The sequence below is a fragment of the Kogia breviceps genome, chromosome 5, assembly GCF_026419965.1.
Source record: "Kogia breviceps isolate mKogBre1 chromosome 5, mKogBre1 haplotype 1, whole genome shotgun sequence".
NCBI lineage: Eukaryota > Metazoa > Chordata > Mammalia > Artiodactyla > Physeteridae > Kogia > Kogia breviceps.
In genome coordinates this window covers 141,826,239-141,847,004 of record NC_081314.1, presented here as the reverse complement: position 1 = coordinate 141,847,004, position 20,766 = coordinate 141,826,239, and the positions used below count along the sequence as shown (strand labels likewise).

Below are 20,766 nucleotides of genomic sequence, written 5' to 3'. Positions count from 1 at the left end.
TTTTTGTCTCTACCCAAAATAGTCTGTATTTTCAATTTTACTTTCTTTTTAAATTCAGTAACTACTTAGCAGAAGGATGTTTTTTAAAAGAGAGGGTATATGTTTATAATTCTTTACCATCTTCTCCCAGTTTTATTGCAGTGTGGTCGGAGACCGCCTCCCCCGAGCCCCAGCGCCGCCCCTGCCTGTCAAGGGGGCCGCATACCCTGGTTTTTCAGCTGGGCCCCTGGTCACTTGTCTTTTGTGGACGTGGCTTTTCCCCCCGACCCTAACCCTGCACTCTGCTCCCTGGACCCCCCTGACTGGGGTCGGGTCAAAGGCCAACTGGGGAGGATTATTGGCTTCACCTTGCGGGAGGCACAGCTGAGGTGGGGGTGTGTCATGGGGAGCCTTTCAGAAAGTCCATTGAACGTCTCTCCGTTCTCTGGTTTCTGGAGCAGTGACCCCAGTAGGCCAGACAGAATTTCTTCTCAGGAATTCGAACCTTGATTGGAAACATGCAGTTGCCTGAGAGAATTTTAGTGGGAACTGCTACGGCTTTTCCTTTTTCTAAACAAATAGCCCCTTTTAGTTTTTTTAGAATTCTGTCTTGAATCAAGTTTTTTTTTTAGAGTTCTTTGCCTTTGGGGGCTACCAGGTACAGAGCGCCCTTGCTCTTGACCTCCAGTACAGGGCAGCAGCCACGCATGACCACTGACCCTTGAGGTGGGGCTGGTCGGATCGAGATGAGCTTCAGGGTGTGGTACTGACTGGGCTTCAAAGACTCGCTATGAAAAAGAGAATGTACAACATCATTCATAACTGTAAACTACTGATGTGTGTGGAGTTGATAATATTTTGGATATATTGATTAATTTTACCTGTTTCCTTCTACTTTTTTAATGTGGCTACTAGAAAATTTTAAATTACACAGTTGCTTCACATTTGTGGCATCCATTATGTTTCTGTTGGACAGTGGTGTTCTAAACTCTGAATTATCTACAGTCACTGGGACATAGCCGTAGGAAAGGTGGCTAGGACAGGTGCCTCTGAGTCTTTAGTTCTCTTCTTCCTGTGGCATCGTCACTCACCCATGATCATTTTCCTCTGTCCGAAGAGAAAAAAAGGTCCATAGGTTTTTTTTAGTCAAGTATTGAAGAAAATTGTTCTCTTTAAATTTCCTTGAAATAAAGTTCATGTCCTGGTTTTTCAAAATTGCATAATTGGGAACATTTAAACATCGATTATCTTTTTAAAACCTCTTTTTTTCCTTTTGGTGACTGGTTGTCCTTAAGCACTGTCAGCAGCTTCTTTAGACATTTTTGTGTCGTGTCCTTGGTGAGAAGGAGTGTTCCAGACCTGATCTAGGCAATCAGGATGCTTCTGTGAGAGGGCTGGCCATTCTGTGCCAGCAACACCAGGTGCCTTACGTCTGTAGATAGCTGTTGAATAATTCAGTCTGTTACTTAAGTTGACAGAAAATGTAAGTACTGTTGTGCCTTTTTTCCCATTTTGTAAACCAGGGTCCCAGTGGATTTTATAAAAATTACCTGACCCTGTTTTCAGTTTTTATTTGTACCAAAGTGACTTGAGTAACTTCTCCTGGCGCCTCCCACTCCTGATGTGTCTGTTTCTGTCTTGTTTTAGAGAGCCTTGCTCCCCAAATTTCTCATCAGAGGACATCTCAACTCGACCAACTGTGTTATCACACAGCCACTAACGGGAGAGCTGGTGGTGGAGAGCTCGGAGGCCGCCATCAAAAGCATCGAGCTGCAGCTGGTGCGCGTGGAGACCTGCGGTAAGGTCCCCACCCCGTCCCCATCTCCCGTCCTTCCCCCTCCACCCTCCCCAACCCCGCTGCCGCCAGCCCTTAGCCGCGAGCTCGCCTCTCGATGCCAAGAAACTTATGATTGAGGAACGTGGGATGTGGAGGGAGGGGAGGACTCCAGAATCCTGTAGAGACGGGGAGAGCAGGTGAGTGAGCTGATGCAGGTTCTCCTAGACTCACGCGGGGCCTGTGGCTCAGCCTGTTTGGACGTTTGCTGTGTTCTGACCGCGTGATGCTTCCTCCCCGCTCCAGGCTGTGCAGAAGGGTACGCCCGCGATGCCACGGAGATTCAGAACATTCAGATCGCCGACGGGGACGTGTGTCGGGGCCTCTCTGTCCCCATATACATGGTCTTCCCCCGGCTCTTCACCTGCCCGACACTGGAGACCACCAACTTCAAAGTGGGTACGTGTGCTGCCCTTGGGGTGCCCCCGGGAGGGGTGTAGCCACCGGAGGGGACGGGCCTGCTGGTCCGCTGGGGTCAGATGCAGCCCAGAGCACCCGGTCCTTCGGTCACTCAACAGAAACGCAGGCAGAGCAGCTGTGTCGCGCTGAGGGTCCCCGGTGAGCAGTCCCGGCTCCGAGGAACTTGTGTCGCCCCTGAAGGGAGACAGCGTGGGCCGGGTAGGTGACCACGAGCTCTGTGAAGGACACTAGCTCAGCCAGGGACCAGCCGGCCAGGCGCATGAGGAGGTCAGGTCGGCTCCCTGATGGGCTGGCATTTGACGGAGACGCAAGACCTGAGACAGCCCAGTGTGAACGGTGAACTTCCCTAGGGCTTACCTCCAGCGGCTGAGGGTGTGTCGGTCGTTTTCCACGAATGCGTGGGTAGGTGTTTTGACCACAAGATCGGAATCACGTGACAGATGCAGTTTTCTGTCCTGCTTTTCCTCCCTTCACTTTATATTATGAACCTTGCCGTGGTTTTAAGTGTTCTTATAAAGTATTTTGATGGTGCATTCATCCTAATAAAATGTTCATGCTTACGAAGTTCAGTGGAGAGCTTGCTCCCCACCACAGAGACGCGGCAGGACGGACGCTCGGGCCTCTGCCCTGGCTGATGCGACCTTCTGCAGACTGACCAAAAGGCCACAGAAGCGTCCCCGGGCTCCGTCCTGCGCACGCCCGCTGGTGAATAGACAGAATAAGGAGCTTTTGGTAAATGACTGTTTTTATACCCATTTCATTGAGAAATGGGAACATAGTCCCTAAGGCCAGTGTGTTTTCTTAATGTCATATTCCCCCTAAATCTTCTAACATACGTTATTACTAGTCCAGAGACAATCTTTTTTTAAAAAATTAGACTGTGATTTTACTTTAAATAATTACAAATAATGTAATTTAAAATTGAAGAAAGTAGAGGGAATTCCCTGCCGGTTCAGTGGTTAGGACTTGGCGCTTTCACTGCCGTGGCCCAGGTTCAGTCCCTGGTCTGGGAACTAAGATTCCGCGAGCTGCATGGTACCGCCAAAAAAAAAAAAAAAAAAATTGAAGTAAGTAGAGTTTCATCACCGAAGTTGAAGTTGAGTGTATGCTCTTTGTTTTAAGAGAGGGAAAGGTGGTTGCACCTGGCATCACGGGGTGCTGCTCGCACCTCTCTGTGCCCTCGTGTGAGCGTGAGCCCCGGAGCACCGCCAGCCCGGCCGGCTAGAAGCCCAGTCTAATACCCGTGGAGCCCTCGAGTGCTTTATCTGAAACGTTGTGTTGTAGCGAGACCATAATGGGGTCAGGACACCCTTGTCAATAGAAATGAGGGTGACAGATCCAGTTGTTCACCGAATACGGAAAAGCATAGCACGGTCGGCTGAAAGATGACATAGGGTCAAACTTGACCTGAGCTAACAAGGTACCACGTTTTTTCTCAAAAACTGTGTATGGTTATTGAACAGGTAGTATATGCCCACTGTACACAATCCAGAGGCACCAGGGCCTCGAGTGCAGAGTCAGTGCCTGCAGCCACCGGGATCCGCCCGGCCACGGCCTTGTGCCACCCCCGCGCGTCCCACCGGGAGTGCTCCCTGGCCACGCCGCACACCGTGTTCTGAAACGGGTGTTTTTTCGGGAGCGTACACTGCAGTGCGACTTGAGCCGTGGTTGGTTGAATCTGCAGATGCAGAACCACAGCTGTGGAGGAACTGCTGAATAAGGGGCAGCCTGTAAACTCCATGCAGATCGTCAGCTGTGTTCAGGGTCGGCGTTGTTCAAAAGTTGACTGACCTTGATTTGAAGTTGAGGAGGAGCTTGTCTGTTGATTTCTCAACTTGGTTTTCCTACATAAACTTCAAAAAAGGCCCAAAAATTATTTTTTTCTGCTATGCTGTGCATTAGGCACCTCTATTTTCTGTGTGTTATATTTGTCAGACTTACTAAGTGTCCAGATAAGATTTAATGAGGTGCCTGTGATTCCTCCATAGAAATAACGCCCGCGGTCCATCAGCTAAGACGTCACTGATGCTTTTGTCCTCGTGGCTCCTGTTTCGTCTGTTCGGGGCCTTGTGCAGGGGCTGCCCCGTCAGCTGGGGGGGGGTGGTCCCACAGGGAGGAGGTGGCCCACGGTCATTGAGCGCTGGAGCCTCATAGCCCTGGGGTTGCTGTCGTGTGGCTGGCGAGGTCGGGCTCTGGTCTCAGGTGCGGGCGGGGTGAGCCCCGCGTCCCGCGTTAGGCGCACATCTGGGTGTACCCCTTCACCTTGACCGCAGGGGACTTTGTGTGCGCAGCCAGGCCCGCGGTGTCCTCCAGCCCAGCTCACGGTGCCCCCCGTCAGGGAGGACCGCGAGGTGGTTAGAGGACCTGGGGGGGGGATGGTGCCGGGCAGGGCCAGGGGCCGTTCCGGTGCGTCACCGTGATCAAGGAACAGAAGGGAAAGGAAGAGGGTGCGTGCTGCTGGTGCGCAACTCCTGTCCCGGCTGATGCTTGGTGCAGGTGACAGCCGCACACGGGGACGTTGTCCTTGGGCCGCAGGCAGGGTCCTGGACAGGCGGACCCCCAGCCCCACCGAGCCCCACTCTGCGGTGCTGCCCGCCTTGCTGCTCATGCTGGGGAGGGACCTGGCTGGGCTCTCTTCGGGGGCTCCCTCGTCACGTGCCCCTCTTTCTGTCAGTAAGCTCAGCCTTAGCGGCTGGAGAGCTGGGGAGGAGACTCCTGGTTGCTGAAAGGTAAAAGAGGACTATTTGAACAGCTGTTGTAGGGAAACCAACCAGCGTCCAGAGGAACTACAGGTAGACTGCTTGCTGTTTCTGAACATTGTTTCCTGCCTGGGCTGGGAGACGGACGTGTCCCCAGACAGCGGCGGGCCAGTTCGGAGTCCACTCTTCCATTAAGAACTGTAAGAAATGTAAAAATAAAGCCAAAGAGTACGCGTGAATTGGCAGGATTCTAGAAGATTCTCTGTAGTACAGACGAAGGACAAGGAGAGAGTTTGGGGAAGCTGAGGCCTTACAGCGTGTTCCAAGGTGAGAAGACCAGCTTCCTCAGGCAGTCCCGCCAGTGTAGCCGTCTACGCTGGTGCCCCTGGACGCTTGGGATGCTGCGCGTGCAGACGCACACAGCGCCCAGTGCTCCCTCTCCGTCGAGGGCCCGCTGCGCCCGTGGCGGGGTTGCTGTTTGGTTCCCGCTGCCCCGGGCCGGCGGGCATAAAGCCTGTCCTTTCTCTTCCCAGAGTTCGAGGTTAACATCGTTGTGCTGCTTCACCCCGAGCACCTCATCACAGAGAACTTCCCGCTGAAGCTCTGCAGGATGTAGCCGGGAACAGGTGGAAACGCAGCCGTGCTGACGTGCGGGAGCCGAAGCCGGCAGCACCGAGCTTGCTTTCTTGATGGCTCTGGATCAGAAATGAGTCTGACCCCTCTTCCGCATTCCCTCGAGGCCCCTCTAGTCAGAGCTTCCCGTTGAAAGTCACCGGGATTTCTTCCTGGCGTTGGCAAGACTGTTTCCCAGGGGGTAAATGTCCTGTGCCTCCTGACTACCCTGCTCCTTTTTAGGTTCCGAGCACAGTTGTAACAGAGTCTGAACTTCGCTGGAAAGTGAGGTCAGGGACAAAGGAAACCTCCTGTGTGGCCGACGGTTGTGGCCAGGGCTCCCGACAGCTCCCCGACCCCGCAGGGCGGCGACAGGCGTGCTGGTGGCTCGTGAGGTTGGCGGGCGCCCGCCTAGGAGGGGGCTGTGGCGCCCGCTGCAGATGCAGAGCGTGTTTCCCACTCTGTTCTCTTTTGTAACATTTGTTGTGATAACTTCAGAACTTTTGGGGACCTGGGGAAAGTGTGCTTGGCCCTCCCAGGAGTGAGGGGATCTGGTGACCACGGCTGGTACTGGAGTATTTCTGAGTCTCAGGACCTGGTGTGAAGTTGCCTGCTGCCGTCTTCCCAGAGTCCGTTTAAGTGCGAGGTTCCGTCCGGGATAAAAACACGTGTCCACGCCCGTCGTTGTTGGCTGGGTTCTGAGTGGCAGGGGACCCGGGCCCAAGGCAGCAGCGAAGACCCCTCTGTGCTGGGCGGGACCTGGGCCTGATGCACTTGGCCCACCTCCAGCCCGGCGGGGTCGGGGGAGGTAGTTCGGCCCGAAGCCATTTTCTCCCTCGCCTCCTGTTGGGATTTGCAGTGCACGTGGGTCTGCTGCAGTACATTGCTACTACACGCATGCCGTGTTCACATCCTGCTGTCGTTTCTCTGGGGCCACGGTTTACCTCAGAAGTGAGCCGCGCGCTGTGCCCTCTGCCTGGCCTTCCTCTCCTGAGGGAGTCATTATCACCTGAAGCGCTGCCAGCAGCCCGGCCTCCTTTATCGTTTTAGTCAACCTCGAGGGGCCCGGGCGCGGGCCATTTCCTTGCGCTTCTTGCACGGGCACCTCCACCATCAGTATTAAGGAAAGCTCGGACGTTTGGGTATCTTGGGCAGCAGCAGTGCCACTGCTGCCCTGGCTGGAGCCGGGGGTGCCCATTGTCAGGTTCTCCCATTACAGCAGGAGGAAGGGGAGGCGAAGGAAAGAGGCCGTGAACCTAAAACAGTACACTGTGGGGGGAAGTGCCCGGTTAGGCAGGAGCACCTTCTGGCTCTTGGAGCTCCAGCAGAAGTGGGGCCTCGCTCTGGTCCTCAGCCACATCGTGAGTTCCACAGGAAAGGTGGAGAGGTCAGCCAGAAATAAAAGGTTTTAAAAAGAAGCCAAAATACCGTGCCTGACTTCACCCAGAGCTCCTGTCCCAAGGCTGCCTGCTCCGGTAGCTGGGGGGAGGTGGGTCCCTGGTGACATTTCTGCCTTCTTGAGGCTGATAATTCCCGAACCTGAGTCTGAATTACCTTTAAGACCTTTGGGGTAACATTACCCCCACATGCTGGCAGTGCTTTGGGCTGTGGCAGATCACCAGTGCTCTCCACAGCCCCCCCCCCCCCGATTCCCTTCTGAGTTCAGAAATAGGGTTGTATTTCCGTGGAGCCATGCCCACCAGACTGGGGACTGACTGCCAACTCCTTTGCGGCGGGGCGTGGTCATGTGACAGGGAGGACGTGGGCCCCTTCCCGTGGCTGGACGGGAGCAGGCCTGCTCCCCACCTAGACCATGCTGAGCGCGAGGAACACGTGAGCAGAACAGCTAGCCTCCCGCCTGTGTCGCGGTCACCGGAGAGGGAAAGGAGTGGGTCATCTTCAGAGCACGGGATTGCCCGGGGTCTGGGCTGCCGCAGCCCTGCCCTGTCCCGCCCTGGAGCTTGTGACGTAGGGTCCAGCCCCACCCCTGCCTCTCGTACAGCCCGAGGTCCACACGCATGTAGTATTAAGAAATACTCCTTTATCTTCATGCCCACGCTCTGCATCAAGATTCTTAGGGGTCCAGAACCTTGCCTGGGCCCAGCTGGTCAAACACCAGGGCGGGTGTAGACCAACACTCCCCGGAGCTGTTGCTGATCTCATCCAGCCACCCCAGGACCCAGCTGACCCAGCCCTACCCAGTAAAACCTCCCTGACCAGCGTGGAAGGAAAACAGGCTGGTTTTCACTGTCACTAACTGTTCTAGAGAGATCTAAAAGATTTGGTTTAGGTTTTCCTGGGAGAAGTGTCAATACCAAGATAAATTCTGTGATGACAGCTGTGACGCAGCCCTTTCGTCCTGTCTTCTGGGAGGAGAGCTGCTGCAGGCTGGTGAGTAAGGTGCTACTGTTGTCTGGTGCTGGTTCCCACACATCTTTGAAACCTGCAGGAACTGCTTTCTCAAGTGAGGCCGCCCTCCTCGAAGGCTCCCACTCAGGGGCCGCCACGCAGATGGTTTCAGTTGCTGGAGTGTTGATAGATACCGGCCATGTCTGTGCATCTAATGAGAGCAGGAGCTCTGTGAGCATTTGTTGTTATTCTGGATCAGACCCTGTGCTGAGTGCCATGCATGTATTATCTTAATGAACTGTGTAGCAATACTATGAGGAGGGAACTCTTATCCCCATTTAAACATGAGGGGATTGTGGCTGATGGAAAGACACAAAGACATAGTTTGTGCCTGCTTCTTCAAGACTCGTCAGATTTGGGGGAGCATCTGCTTGTTGAAGACCAAGGGTTGAGATAACACTAGAAAGTTTGGTTGCTTGTGATCTGGATCAACTGTCCTTTCTCCAGAAGAGGCCTCTGTTTGGTTCCCTTGATAAAGTCCAGTAGTGGCAGGCAGGAGGCTCTGTGAAGGTCCATGAAGAAGCAGCTCCAGAGAAAAGGATTTCTGAGAGATGGGGTTTGTTCAGCAAGGGCCCCACGACGGGATGTGATCACTGCCTCCCATCTCGATCAAGGATTAGAGTTTTAAGACCACAACCTCTGGGTCTTATGTGACAGAAGTGGGAGGAGCTTTTCTGTCTTCAGATGAGCAGCCACCTGGGGGAGGCTGGCCCAGCAACCCAGACCTACTGCTGCTGGATACACCAAGAAAGGGGTGTGCTCAGACTTAGCTGTGGAAAGGTGGTAGAAAAGAGCAGAAAAATAAAAATCTTAAATACTCATTTTTGTTTTAAAATACCTTCAACATCAGTATATATTAAGAAAACTCAGATTCAAAACCCAGTACAGTAAAAGAGCAGACAAGTTTAAGAATTGAGTATTTACTTCCTAAAATGTTCACCACCATGTTCCTTTATATTTTACAGAAAATACATACTTTTCAATCCATGGAAAATTTGAAAAAATCAATGATACGTTCTTGCCACAAAGAAAAAAACTCCGTAAAATGTTAACATGTAGAAATTGCCCAAGCCACATTCTCTACCATAATGCAATAAAATTAGAAATTGATACTAAAAGGAAAATCACATTCATTATAACCACTTGTAAATTTTATAACATTCTTCAGAGAGGAAACTAAAACTTCATTTATGGACCCTTTTAGATTTAATGAAAATGAGTATACTATTTAGCAAGAGCTTTGCACTATGGCCAGTGCTGCAGTCAGAGGAAAATTCATAGCCTTAAATGTTTTTATTATACCAGAGAGAATGAAAATTAATGTTAGGAATTCAAATTAAAACTCTAGATAAGCAAAATAAATAGGAAATAATCATGATGAAGGCAGGAACCAATTGATATTGATATGAAATTTAAAACACTGGAAATTTATAAATAAGTCCACAAGTTTATACTATGAAAAGCCTAATTCAACTGCCTGATCTTTAATAGCACAAAATGAAGTGAAGGAAGAAAAATATGTAACACTAGGAACAATTTTATATTAAAAGGAACCTGATAAGAATTATAATATTACAGTATGTGCATTTCCTGCTAATAAATTTGCAAATGTCAATAAAATGCAGAGTGACTCCAGAAAAGATGGGGTACCAGAATAAAATGATAGCCTATGGAAGAAACTGAAAAAACTGCCAAAGAAGTATCACTGAAAAGGTGCCAGGCCCCAGATGGTTTTATGGCAGGTTTCTATCAAAGCTTTAACGATTAAATAGTTACTCTGTTATTTAACCTTTTGCAGGATATAGAGAAGGACGAAAAGCCTTCTAATTTATTTTATGAAACCAGCATAACCCAAATATAAAAAATATGACATTATCAGTTAGGATTAGGTTTAGCTGTGAGTAAGGGAGACCCAAAGTGAAGAGTGGCTTAAACAGGACTCGTATAAATGTCCACAGGTAGGTAGTCCAGAGCTGGCATAGCAGCTCAGAGCCAAGATGTTCTTAGAGATCCAGGCTACTTCCAGCTCACTGTGATGCCTTTTCTAGGGTGTGACCCTCGTCTTCATGTTCTAAGATAGTAGCAGCTAGCTCCAGCCATCACATCTGCATTCCAGGCGTCAGAATGGGAGGAAGGATAAAGGTGAAAAAAGGTCAGAGGTCAAGCACCAACTCTATTGAGGACCATCTTGATGGATGCCATAAGGTATATATTATTTTATTTTAACCTTTTATTTTGGAAATTTCAAACAGAGAAAAGCACAGAGTCATATAGATTATGTCATACCCAAAAGATGTCTATTTGTTAACATCTTTATTGAAATATAATTCATGGACCATAAAATTTACCCATGTTAAAGTATGCAATTTGGTAGTTTTAGTATACTCACAGAGATGTGGAACCATCACCAAAATCTAAGTTTAGATTATTTTCTTCACTCTAAAAAGAAAGCCTGAAGCCATTAGCAGTCAGTCCCTTCCTCTTCAGCCCCAAGCAACCACTAATTTACTTTCTGTCTCCATAGGTTTGTGTATTCTGGGTATTTCATGTGAATGGAATCATACATTGTGTGGTCTTTTGTGACTGGCTTCTTAGCATAATGTATTTAAGGTTCATTTGCATTGCAACGTTTGTCACTACCTCATAACTGCTTTATTTTTTTGTGGCGGGGGGGGGTAGCATATTTTAAGATTTATTCAGTCCCATAGTTACTTTCCAAAGTTGTCCAAGAAAACTAAAAAGAAGCAGTTGGGACGGGAAAAGATGAGACGTTTGAAGTATGAGTCAGTCTGATTTCAGTATATCCATCCCAGCTTAGTTCTAACTCATTTGAAGAAAACTGTTGTTTTTCCCTGGTTTAAAGTGGCAGTTCACAAAGTAAGAATCAATCAAGCTGTTTCCCAGTAAACGACACTGAGCTTCACCAAAAAACTACCCTCAAGGAGCAGAAAGGCTACAAAGTAAGGAATCATTAAACTGACATTCCTGAAATGGGGAATTAATTCCTTTTTAGGGTGAGCCATCCATCGCTCACTCATTGCATTTGAGGCAGCTACTGACAAATCCTCAGCAAACCTAGAAATGAATTACTCAGTTCCCACAACCAACCAAAGGACAGGTGCACACTTTCTGCCTGTCTGCGCATCACATACAAATAGACTACCACGTGGCAATGTGGGGTTTTACAGTTTTTTCCACAGCAGGACAGTAAGTCTTTCCACAAAGTCTAGAGCAGGGCTTTGGTTTTGGTTCTTTCTGGAACCCTAACATTGATACCGGTTGGGACATTCTGAATAAGAGGTTAGTATCAGTGCTTTGCCATGTCACCAGGAACCCGGGTTCAGCCATAGTCGTTCTGGTTCTGAACTGCATGGAGCTGTCAGTCCAGGGGTCTCTTAGAGTCCAGTCTCTTGCCCTCTTTGGCTCTCTGTCTCTCTGAGTCTCTCCCTCTCTCCCGCATCTACTTCTGCCTCTTCTGACATCTCGGCATGCTGGTTGTCAAGTGCAGCGCCGCTTCTTACTCTCCTCCTATCAGCCACCTCGTGCTCCTTCTGTGTTGGCCTTTCTTTCCTTCCCCCTCCCTCATAAGTTGGTTTTTTGTGGTTTTTTTTTTTTACATTTTTAGATGTATTTTTTAAATTACTTTATTCTAACAGTCATTAATTCCAGTTATTTATTAAATAGTTGTATATGTGGGGCATTGTACTAAGAACTAGGGCACTGACATACTTATTTCTTGTGTAACCCTAAGCAAGATAACTGAATTCCATAAGCCACAGTTTTCTCATTTGCAAAATGGGACCAATGATACTTATTCATAAGAACATCATGAGAATTAAATGCAGTGATATATGTATATATGTATATTACTGCATTTTATTTATATAGTATTTGAATATATACATAGGAATACATAAAGTACTTGAATTAAAAAAACTGTAGTCTTAAGTTGTCACTCAGTAGGTTTATTTTAAAAAATTTTATTGAAGTATAGTTGATGTACCATATTATATGTTACAGGTGTATAATATAGTGATTCACAATTTTTAAAGGTTATACTCCATTTATAATTATTATAAAATATTGGCTATATTCCTTGTGTTGTACAATATATCCTTGTAGCTTATTTTATACCTAATAGTTTAGATGTATTTTTAATTAGTGGGTAATGACCATCTTTTACAAGAGGATTCCAAGTGGTTAGTTCACACATGCATTTTCTTTATAGAGTAAAAAGCTGGAGATAAGGGTTTGTGATCTACAAATAGAACACTCTTAACTTAAAAAAAACTTCATGCAGTTTCTTTCAGATACCAGAGCCAGATGTTTTTGTTTGGACTATCAAATGGAAATGAACTGCCTGCATTCTTGGGCATGCAGACCTAAATCCATTCTAGAATATGGATATAAATATATTCCGTGGCAGCTTTTATTTATATTTGAATAGACTACATGGAAGTTAGAAAAATCTTCTACCACAATAAGTATAATAACTTTATTGAGTACTTATTATGTGCCAGGTGTGTCTTATGCTATAAACTTTACATAGCTTATTTCATGTTGTTATTATCAGAAGCTTGTAAAGTAGATATTATTTTTTCAGTAGTCATTTTATTTTTATTTTGTAAGTTGGCTGATTTTATTGAGGTATAGTTGATTTACAATATTATATAGGTTTAAGGTATACAGACAACACACTGATTCACAGTTTTTAAAGGTTATACTCCATTTATAGGTATTATAAAATATTGGCTATGTTCCCTGTGCCATATAATATATCAAGCTTTATATTCTAGCTTATTTATTTTATGCACAGTGGTTTGTACCTCTTAATCCCCTGCCCCTCTTTTGCCACTCTCCATTTCGCTCTCCCCACTGGTAACTACTAGTTTGTTCTCTATATCTGTGAGTCTTTTTTCTTTTTTGTTATATTCACTATTTTTACTTTTTAGATTGTACATATAAGTGATTAACATACAGTATTTGTGTTTCTGAACTTATTTCACTAAGCATAATACCCTCTAAGTCCATCCATGTTGTTGCAGATGGTAACAATTCATTCTTTTTTATGGCTGAATAATATTCCATTGTTCGTATATGTGTGTGTGTGTGTGTATGTATATACACACACCACATCTTCTATATCCAGTCATGTATGGATGGGTACTTATTTGCGGCCATATCTTGGCTTTTGTAAATGCTGCAGTGAATATAGGGGCGTATATATCTCTTTGAATTAGTGTTTTTACTTTGGATAAACACCCAGGAGGGAAATTGCTGGATTGTATGGCAGTTCTATTTTTAATTTTTTGAGGAACCTCCATTCTGTTTTCCATAGTGGCTGCACCAATTTACATTCCCACCAACAGTGTACAAGGGTTCCCTTTTCTCCACATCCTCTACAACTTTTGTTATTTGTAGACTTTTTGATGATAGCCATTCTGATGTGAGGTGATAACCTCATTGTTGTTTTCTCCACACCCTCACCAATACTTGTTATTTATTGTCTTTTTGATAACAACCATTCTGACAGGTGTGAGGTAATATCTCATTGTAGTTTTGTTTTGCATTTCTCTGATGATTAATGACATTGAGCATCTTTTCATATGCCTGTTGGCTGTCTGTATGTCTTATTTGGAAAAAATGTCTATTCAGGTCTTATGTCCATTTTCTTAATCAGGTTGTTTGTTTTTTTCATGTTGAGTTGTATGAGCCATTTATGTGTGTTGGATATTATCCCCTTATTAGTCATATCATTTGCAAATATATTCTCCCATTCAGTACATTGTATTTTCATTTTATTGGTTTCCTTGGCAGTGCAAAATCTTTTAATTAGGCCCCATTTTTTAATTTTTGCTTTCTTTTCTTTGCCTTAGGGGACAGATCCAAAAAAATATTGCTATGACTTATGTCAAAGAGTGTTTGCCTATGTTTTCTAGGATTTTTATGGTTTCAGATCTTGCTTTTAGGTCTTTAATCCATTTTGAGTTTATTTTTGTACGTAGTATTAGAAAATGTCCTCATTTAATTCTTTCACATGTAGCTGTCCAGTTTTCCTAGCACCACTTATTGAAGAGATTGTCTTTTCTCCATTGTATATCCTTGCCTCCTTTGTTGTAGATTAATTGACCATAAGTGGGTAGGTTTATTTCTGGGCTTTCTATTCCATTCCATTGAGCTATGTGTCTGTTTCTGGGTCCGTACCATACTGTTTTTGAATACTGTAGCTTTGTAGTATAGTCTTAAGTCAGGAAGCATGATTCTTCTGTTCTTCTTTCTCAAGATTGTTTTGGCTATTCAGGATCTTTTGTGTTTCCATAAAATTTTTAAATTTATTTGTTCTCGTTCTGTGAAACATGCCATTGGTATTTTGATAGAGACTACATTGAATCTGTAGATTGCCTTGGGTAGTATGATCATTTTAACAATATTAATTCTTCGAATCCATGAGCACGGTGTATCTTTTTATCTGTGTCATCTTCAGTTTCTTTCATCAGTGTCTTATAGTTTTCTGGGTACAGGTCTTTTACTTCCTTAGGTAGGCTCATTCCTAGGTATTTTATTCTTTTTAATGTGATTGCAAACGGGAGTTTATTTAATTTCTCTTTCAGATAGTTAGTGTATAGAAATGCAACAGATTTCTTCATGTTAATTTTATATCCTGCAACTTTACTGAATTCATTGATGAGCTCTAGTAGTTTTTTGGAGGCATCTTTAGGATTTTCTAGGTGTAATATCATGTTACCAGCAAACACTGACAGTTTTACTTCTTCCTTTCCAATTTGGATTCCTTTTATTTCTTTTTCTTTTCTGACCACTGCTGTGGCCTATGTTGGGTGGGTGTGTGTGTGTTTATTAACAATTGTTAATAAACAGTTGTTAACAATTGTTATATCTTCTTCTTGGATTGATCCCTTGATCATTATGTAATGTCCTACTTTGTCTCTATCAGTCTGTTTTGACTGATATAAGTATTGGGACTTCCTTGGTGGCACAGTGGTTAAGAATCCACCTGCCAATTCAGGGGACGTGGGTTTGATCCCTGGTGCAGGAAGATCTCACATGCCACGGAGCAACTAAGTCCATGCGCCACAACTACTGAGCCTGTGTTCTAGATAGAGCCCACGAGCCACAACTACTGAGCCCGTGTGCCTAGAGCCCGTGCTCCACAACAAGAGAAGCCAAAAATTAAATAAATAAATAAATAAATGTATGTATTTTTTTAAGAAGTATTGCTACCCCAACTTTCTTTTGATTTCCATTTGCATGGAATACCTTTTTCCATCCCCTTACTTTCAGTCTGTGTGTGTCTTTAGATCTGAAATGAGTCTCTTGTAGGCAGCATATATATGGGTCTTATTTTTGTATCCATTCAGCCACTGTATGTCTTTTGATTGGAGAATTTAATCCATTTACATTTAATTATTGATATGTATGTTCTTAGTGCAGTTTTTAAAAATTGTCTTGGAGTTGTTTTGTAGGCCTTTTTTGTTCCTTTCTTCTTCTTTTGTTTTCTTGTCTTGTGATTTGATGACTATCTCTAGTGTTATGTTTGGATTCTTTTCTCTTTTTTATGTGCATATATATTATTTTTGGTTTGTGGTTACCATGATGTTTATATATAGCAATCTATATATGTATGTGATTGTTTTAAGCTGCTGATCTCTGAAGTGCAGTGCATTTTAACAACCCTGCATTTGTACTCTCCTCCCCTCATAATTACTGTTTTTGAAATCATATTTTACATATAATTATTTTGTGTATCCCTTAACTGCCCATTGTGGATATAGATGATTTTATTACATTTGTCTTTTAATCCCTACTAGCTTTGTGCATGGATGATTTACTACCTTTACTGCATATTTGCCTTTACCAATGAGATTTTTCCTTTTGTAATGTTCACATTTCTAGTTGTGACCTTTTCTTTTTTGCTTAGAGAAGTCGCTCTAACATTTTTGTAAAGCTGGTTTGGTGGTGGTAAACTCTCTTAGCTTTTGCTTGTCTTGTAGGTTTTTCCCTTTTATCATTTTAAATATATCATGCCACCCCACTCTGGTTGGCAGAATTTCCTTTGGAAAGTCTGCTGATTGATAGCCTTATGGGAGTTCCCTTCTACGTAACTTGTTGTTTTTCCCTTGCTGCCTTTAATATTCTCCCTTTAATTTTTGCCATTTTAATTATAGTATGTTACAGTGTGTTCCTCTTTGGATTAATCTTTTTGGGGCTGCTCTGCACTTCCTTGATTGGATGACTATTTCCTTTTCCAGATTAGGGACGTTTTCAGCTATTATGTCTTTAAATATGTACTCAGTCCCTTTCTCTGTCTCTTCTCTGGGAACCCTATAATGCAAGTAGTAGTATGTTGATGTTGTCCCAATGGTCTCTTAAACTGTCCTCATTTCTTTTCATTTTTTTTATTGTTTCTCTGTTCAGCAGCATTGATTTGCACTACTTTGTGTTCCAGTTCACTGATCTGTTCCTCTATAATTTAGTCTACTGTTGATGCCTTCTACTATATTATTGATTTCTGTTATTGTATTCATCTCTGTTTGTTCTTTATATTTTCCAACTCTGTTAAAAACTTCTAACTTCTCACCTTGTGTATCCATTCTTCTCCAGAGTTCTTTAATCATCTTTCTGATCATTACCCTGACCTCTGTCTTGGGTAGATTACCTGTCTCTGCTTCACTTAGTTCTTCTGGGATTTTATCTTGCTTCTTTGCTTGGAATATGTTCCTCTGTCTCCTAATTTTGCCTAACTTGCTGTCGTTATTTTTATGTATCTGGTGAGTTGGTTATGTTTCCCAACCTTGTAGAAGTGGCCTTTTGTAGGCGACGTCCTGTGCATCCCGGCAGGGCACTCCCCTCTGGTCACCTGAGCTATATGCTCTAGGGGTGCCCTCCCTGTGGGCTGTGTGGGGCCTCTTGTGGCAGATTGATGACTGTGGGTCATCTGGTGGGCTTGCTTGGCCCTCGGTCTGGTTGGCTGCAGGCCCTGTCTTGTGCAGAGGCTGCTGGCCACTGGTTGGCAGGGCAGTGTAATAAATCAGCTGGCTGCAGAACCCCGGGGGCCCTTGGGGCTAGTACTGGCTCACTGGTGGGCAAAGTTGGGGTCCAGGAGACCCCAGGGCTGGTGCTCGCCCACCGGTGGGTGAAGCCAGGTCCTGGGGCTAGTGCTAGTCCACTGGCAGGCAGAGCTGGTCCCAGAGTCTGGCTGCAGGGCCCAGGGGTTCCAGAGCTGATGTCGGACTGCTGGTATGTGGGGCCGGTCCCTGATACAGCTGGCTGCAGGATCTGGAGTGTCCCGAAGCTCGTGTTAGCCTGCCAGAGGTGGGTCCAGGGCCCAGCCAGCCCCAGGGCTGGTGCCAGCCTGCTGGTGGGCGGGCTGGGTCTGCGGTCTGTAGGGCTGTGTGTCCTGGGCTGTTTCCCTGCCTGCTGGTGGGTAAGGCTCATCCCAAGGCTAGAGTAGGATCGCTGGCGGAGAGGCCAGAGTTTTTGGAGCTGGTGCCTTGGTAGGTCGAGCTGTGTCCTGGGGGGGTCCCAAGTCTAGAGCCTGCACAGTGGTTTATGGGACCAGGTTCTGTGCCCCTTGGTAAGCAAGGCTACATGTCCAGGGGTGGCTGTGGGGTCAGGGGAACTTAGGGCAGCCTGTCTGCTCGTGGGTGGGGCTATGTCCCTACCCAGTTAGTTGCTTGACCTGAGGCCTCCCAGTACTGGTGCCTTCAGGCTATTGGGTTGGGGCGGGGCTGGGTCCTGAAAGTAGAGGGAGGATTCCAAAATGATGCTTGCCCCCAAACTGCTGCTGCCTGTGTTGGTGTCCACAGGGTGAGCTCCAGTTGCCTCCCACCTCTCTGGGAGACACTCTGAGATCAGCAGGTGGGTCTGACCCCAGACTCCTTTCAAATTACTGCTTCTGCCCTGGATCCTGGAGTGTGAGCTTGTGTGTGTGCCCTTTAAGAGAGGAGTCTCCATTTCCCCCAGCCCTCTGGGACTCCTGAAAGCAAGCCCCGCTGGCCTTCAAAGCCAAATGTCCCGGGGGCTCACTTTCCCAGCATAGGCGCTGCGGAGCCCACTGTGGGGCTCAGAGCCCTCACTCCCTTAGGAGGACCTCTGCAATTGTAATTATTCTCACGTTTGTGGGTCACCCACCCCAGGGTATGGGACCTGACGGTATTGCAACTCTGCCCCTCCCACCCATCTTGTTGTGGTTCCTTCTTAACATCTTTCGTTGTAGAAGGTCTTTTCTGGTAGGTTCAGGTCTTGTCCGTCAGTGACTGTTCTGTAAATAGGTGTAACTTTGGTGTGTGCCCGTGAGAGGAGGTGAGCTCAGAGTCTTCCTACTGTACCCTCTTGGCTGATCTCCCTAGTACCTTATTACCGTCTGTTGCAAAATAATATTCCATTGTATAGACATACCACATTGTGTTTATTCATTCATCAGTTAACAGACATTTGAACTGTTTTCACTTTTTCGCTATTAAGAAAAAATTCTGCTGTGAACATTCATGTACAAGGTTTTGTATGGACACATGTTTTTATTTCTCTTAGATATACATCTAGGAATAGAATTGCAGGATCATATGATGGTGCTGTGTTTAACCTTTAGGGGAACTGCGAAATGTTTTCTAAAGCATCTGCACCATTTTACATTCCCACCAGTAATGCACAAGGTTCCAACTTCTCCACCACCTGCAACTGTCCACCTTTTTTATTAGCGTCATCCTAGTGGGTGTGCAGTGGTATCCTGTGATTTTGATTCTAATTTTCCTAATAACTAATGGTATTGAGCATCTTTTCATGTGTTTATTGGCCATTTGTATTGATACATCATCTTTGGAGAAATATCTATGCTGATCTTTTGCCAATTATTTGATTATTTGTCTTTTTACTGTTGAGCTGTGAGAGGTCTTTGTATGTTTGGCACATACGTCTCTTTTCAGATACATGATTTGCAAGTATTTTCCCCTATTCTGCGTGGGTTGTCTTTTCACCATCTTGATGGTGTAACTTGCAGTATATAAAGTTTTAAGTTTTGATGTAGACCAGTTTATCTATTTTTTTCTTCTGTTGCTTGAGCTTTGTCTGTTTGTTTGTTTTTGGCCACGCCATGCAGCATGCGGGATCTTAGTTCCCAGGCCAGGGATCGAACCCATGCCGCCTGCATTGGGAGCACAGAGTCTTAACCACTGGCCAGCCAGGGAAGTCCCTGTTGCTTGAGCTTTTGGTGTCCTATCTAAGGAACCACTGCCTAATCCAAAGGTCATGAATATTTACTCCTATGGCACGCAGCAGCAAAGACCCAAAGCAGCCACCTCTTTGCTTTAAAAAGAAAAAAAAAAAAAACTGACCGTAGATGTGTGGGTTTCTGGACTCTCGAGTCTATTCTTCTGTCAGTACCTCACTGATTACTGTAGCTTTATAGTAACTTTTGAAATTGTCAAGTGTGAGTCCTATAACTTTTATCTTCATTTTCAAAGTTCTTTTGGCTACTCTAGGTCCTTTGCATTTCCATATGAATTTTAGGACCAGCTTGTCAATTTCTGCCCAAAAAAGGTAGCTTGTATTTTGATAGGGATTACAAAGAATCAATTTTGGGAGTATTATCATCTTTACAATATTATATCTTCCAGTTCATGAACATGAGAAGTCTTTTGATTTATTTACACCCTGTTTAACTTGTTTCAACAATGTTTTATTGTTTTCAATGTACAATTCTAATACTTCTTCTGTTAAACTTTTTTTTTTTTTTTTTTTTTTTGCGGTACGTGGGCCGCTCACTGTTGTGGCCTCTCCTGTTGTGGAGCACAGGCTCCGGACGTGCAGGCTCAGCGGCCATGGCTCACGGGCCCAGCCGCTCCGCGGCATGTGGGATGTTACCAGACCAGGGCACGAACCTGCCTCCCCTGCACTGGCAGGCGGACTCTCAACCACTGGGCCACCAGGGAAGCCCTTCTTTTGTTAAATTTATAAGTATCTTATTCTTTTTGATGCTGTTATAAATGGAATTGTTTTCTTAACCTAATTTCAGGCTCTTCATTGCTAGTGTATAGAAATACAATTGATTTTTACGTATTGTTTTGTATCTAGCAGTCTTGCTGACATTTATTACCTCTAAAAGGTTTTGGTGGTTTTGGGGGTTGTTTTGGTAGATTCCTCAGGATTTTCTATATACAAGATCATGTTATCTGCAAATATAGTTTTATGTTTCCCTTTCCAATCTGGATGTCTCTTATTTCTCTTTTTACCCAAGTGCCCAGGTTAGATCCTCTGGTTTTGAGTAGAAGTGTGCCAAGGGCAGACATCCTTGTCTTGTTACTGATTGTGGAGGAAACGTTTCAGTCCTTCACCGTTAAGTATGATGTTTGTTAGACGTGGGTTTTTCATAAATGCTCTTATCAGGTTGAGGAAGTTCCCTGCTATTCTCAGTTTGCTGAGTGTCTTTACCAGGAAAGGGTGTTGTATTTTGTCAGTTGCTTTTTCTGTATCTATTGAGATAACCTTTTGGTTGTTTTGACCTTTATTCTGTTAATATGGTATATTACATTGATTGATTTTCAGCTATTAACATTGCATTCCTGGGATAAACTGGCAGTGTGTACCCTTGGCCCCCTAAATCCATGGGTTCTACATCCCATGGATTCAACCAACTGCAGGACAAATTTGCCATTTTATATAAGGGATTTGAGCATCTGTGGATTTGGGTGTCCACGGGGCTGGTGGGGTGGGGGCATTGTCCTGGAACCAATGTCCTGCAGATACTGAGAAACAACTGTATAATTCTTTCTTTTTATATGTTGCTGGTTTTGCTTCGCT

The 20,766-nt window shown here is 45.3% G+C and overlaps 1 protein-coding gene and 1 long non-coding RNA gene across 6 annotated transcripts in view; one reads left to right on the top strand and one right to left on the bottom strand.

The window, feature by feature from the left end:
* VPS26C (VPS26 endosomal protein sorting factor C) overlaps window positions 1-6,969 on the top strand; it is a 45,622-nt gene extending 38,653 nt beyond the window's left edge. For 3 of the 5 annotated variants that reach the window (XM_067035107.1, XM_059064070.2, XM_067035109.1), the window contains 3 exons: window positions 1,627-1,777; window positions 2,060-2,212; window positions 5,466-6,969. In XM_067035107.1, the coding sequence (XP_066891208.1) occupies window positions 1,627-1,777; window positions 2,060-2,212; window positions 5,466-5,548 (387 nt within the window). In that variant the 3' untranslated portion in view covers window positions 5,549-6,969. Of the gene's footprint in view, window positions 1-1,626; window positions 1,778-2,059; window positions 2,213-2,331; window positions 3,064-5,465 lie in introns of those variants that run through there. The other 2 variants (XM_067035108.1, XM_067035106.1) reach the window with 2 other exon arrangements.
* The window catches only part of LOC136794282 (uncharacterized), a 44,594-nt gene continuing 26,921 nt past the window's right edge, over window positions 3,094-20,766 (bottom strand). Inside the window, exon 2 of the long non-coding RNA XR_010840862.1 lies at window positions 3,094-8,723. This is a non-coding gene — a long non-coding RNA (uncharacterized lncRNA). The remainder of the gene's footprint in view (window positions 8,724-20,766) is intronic.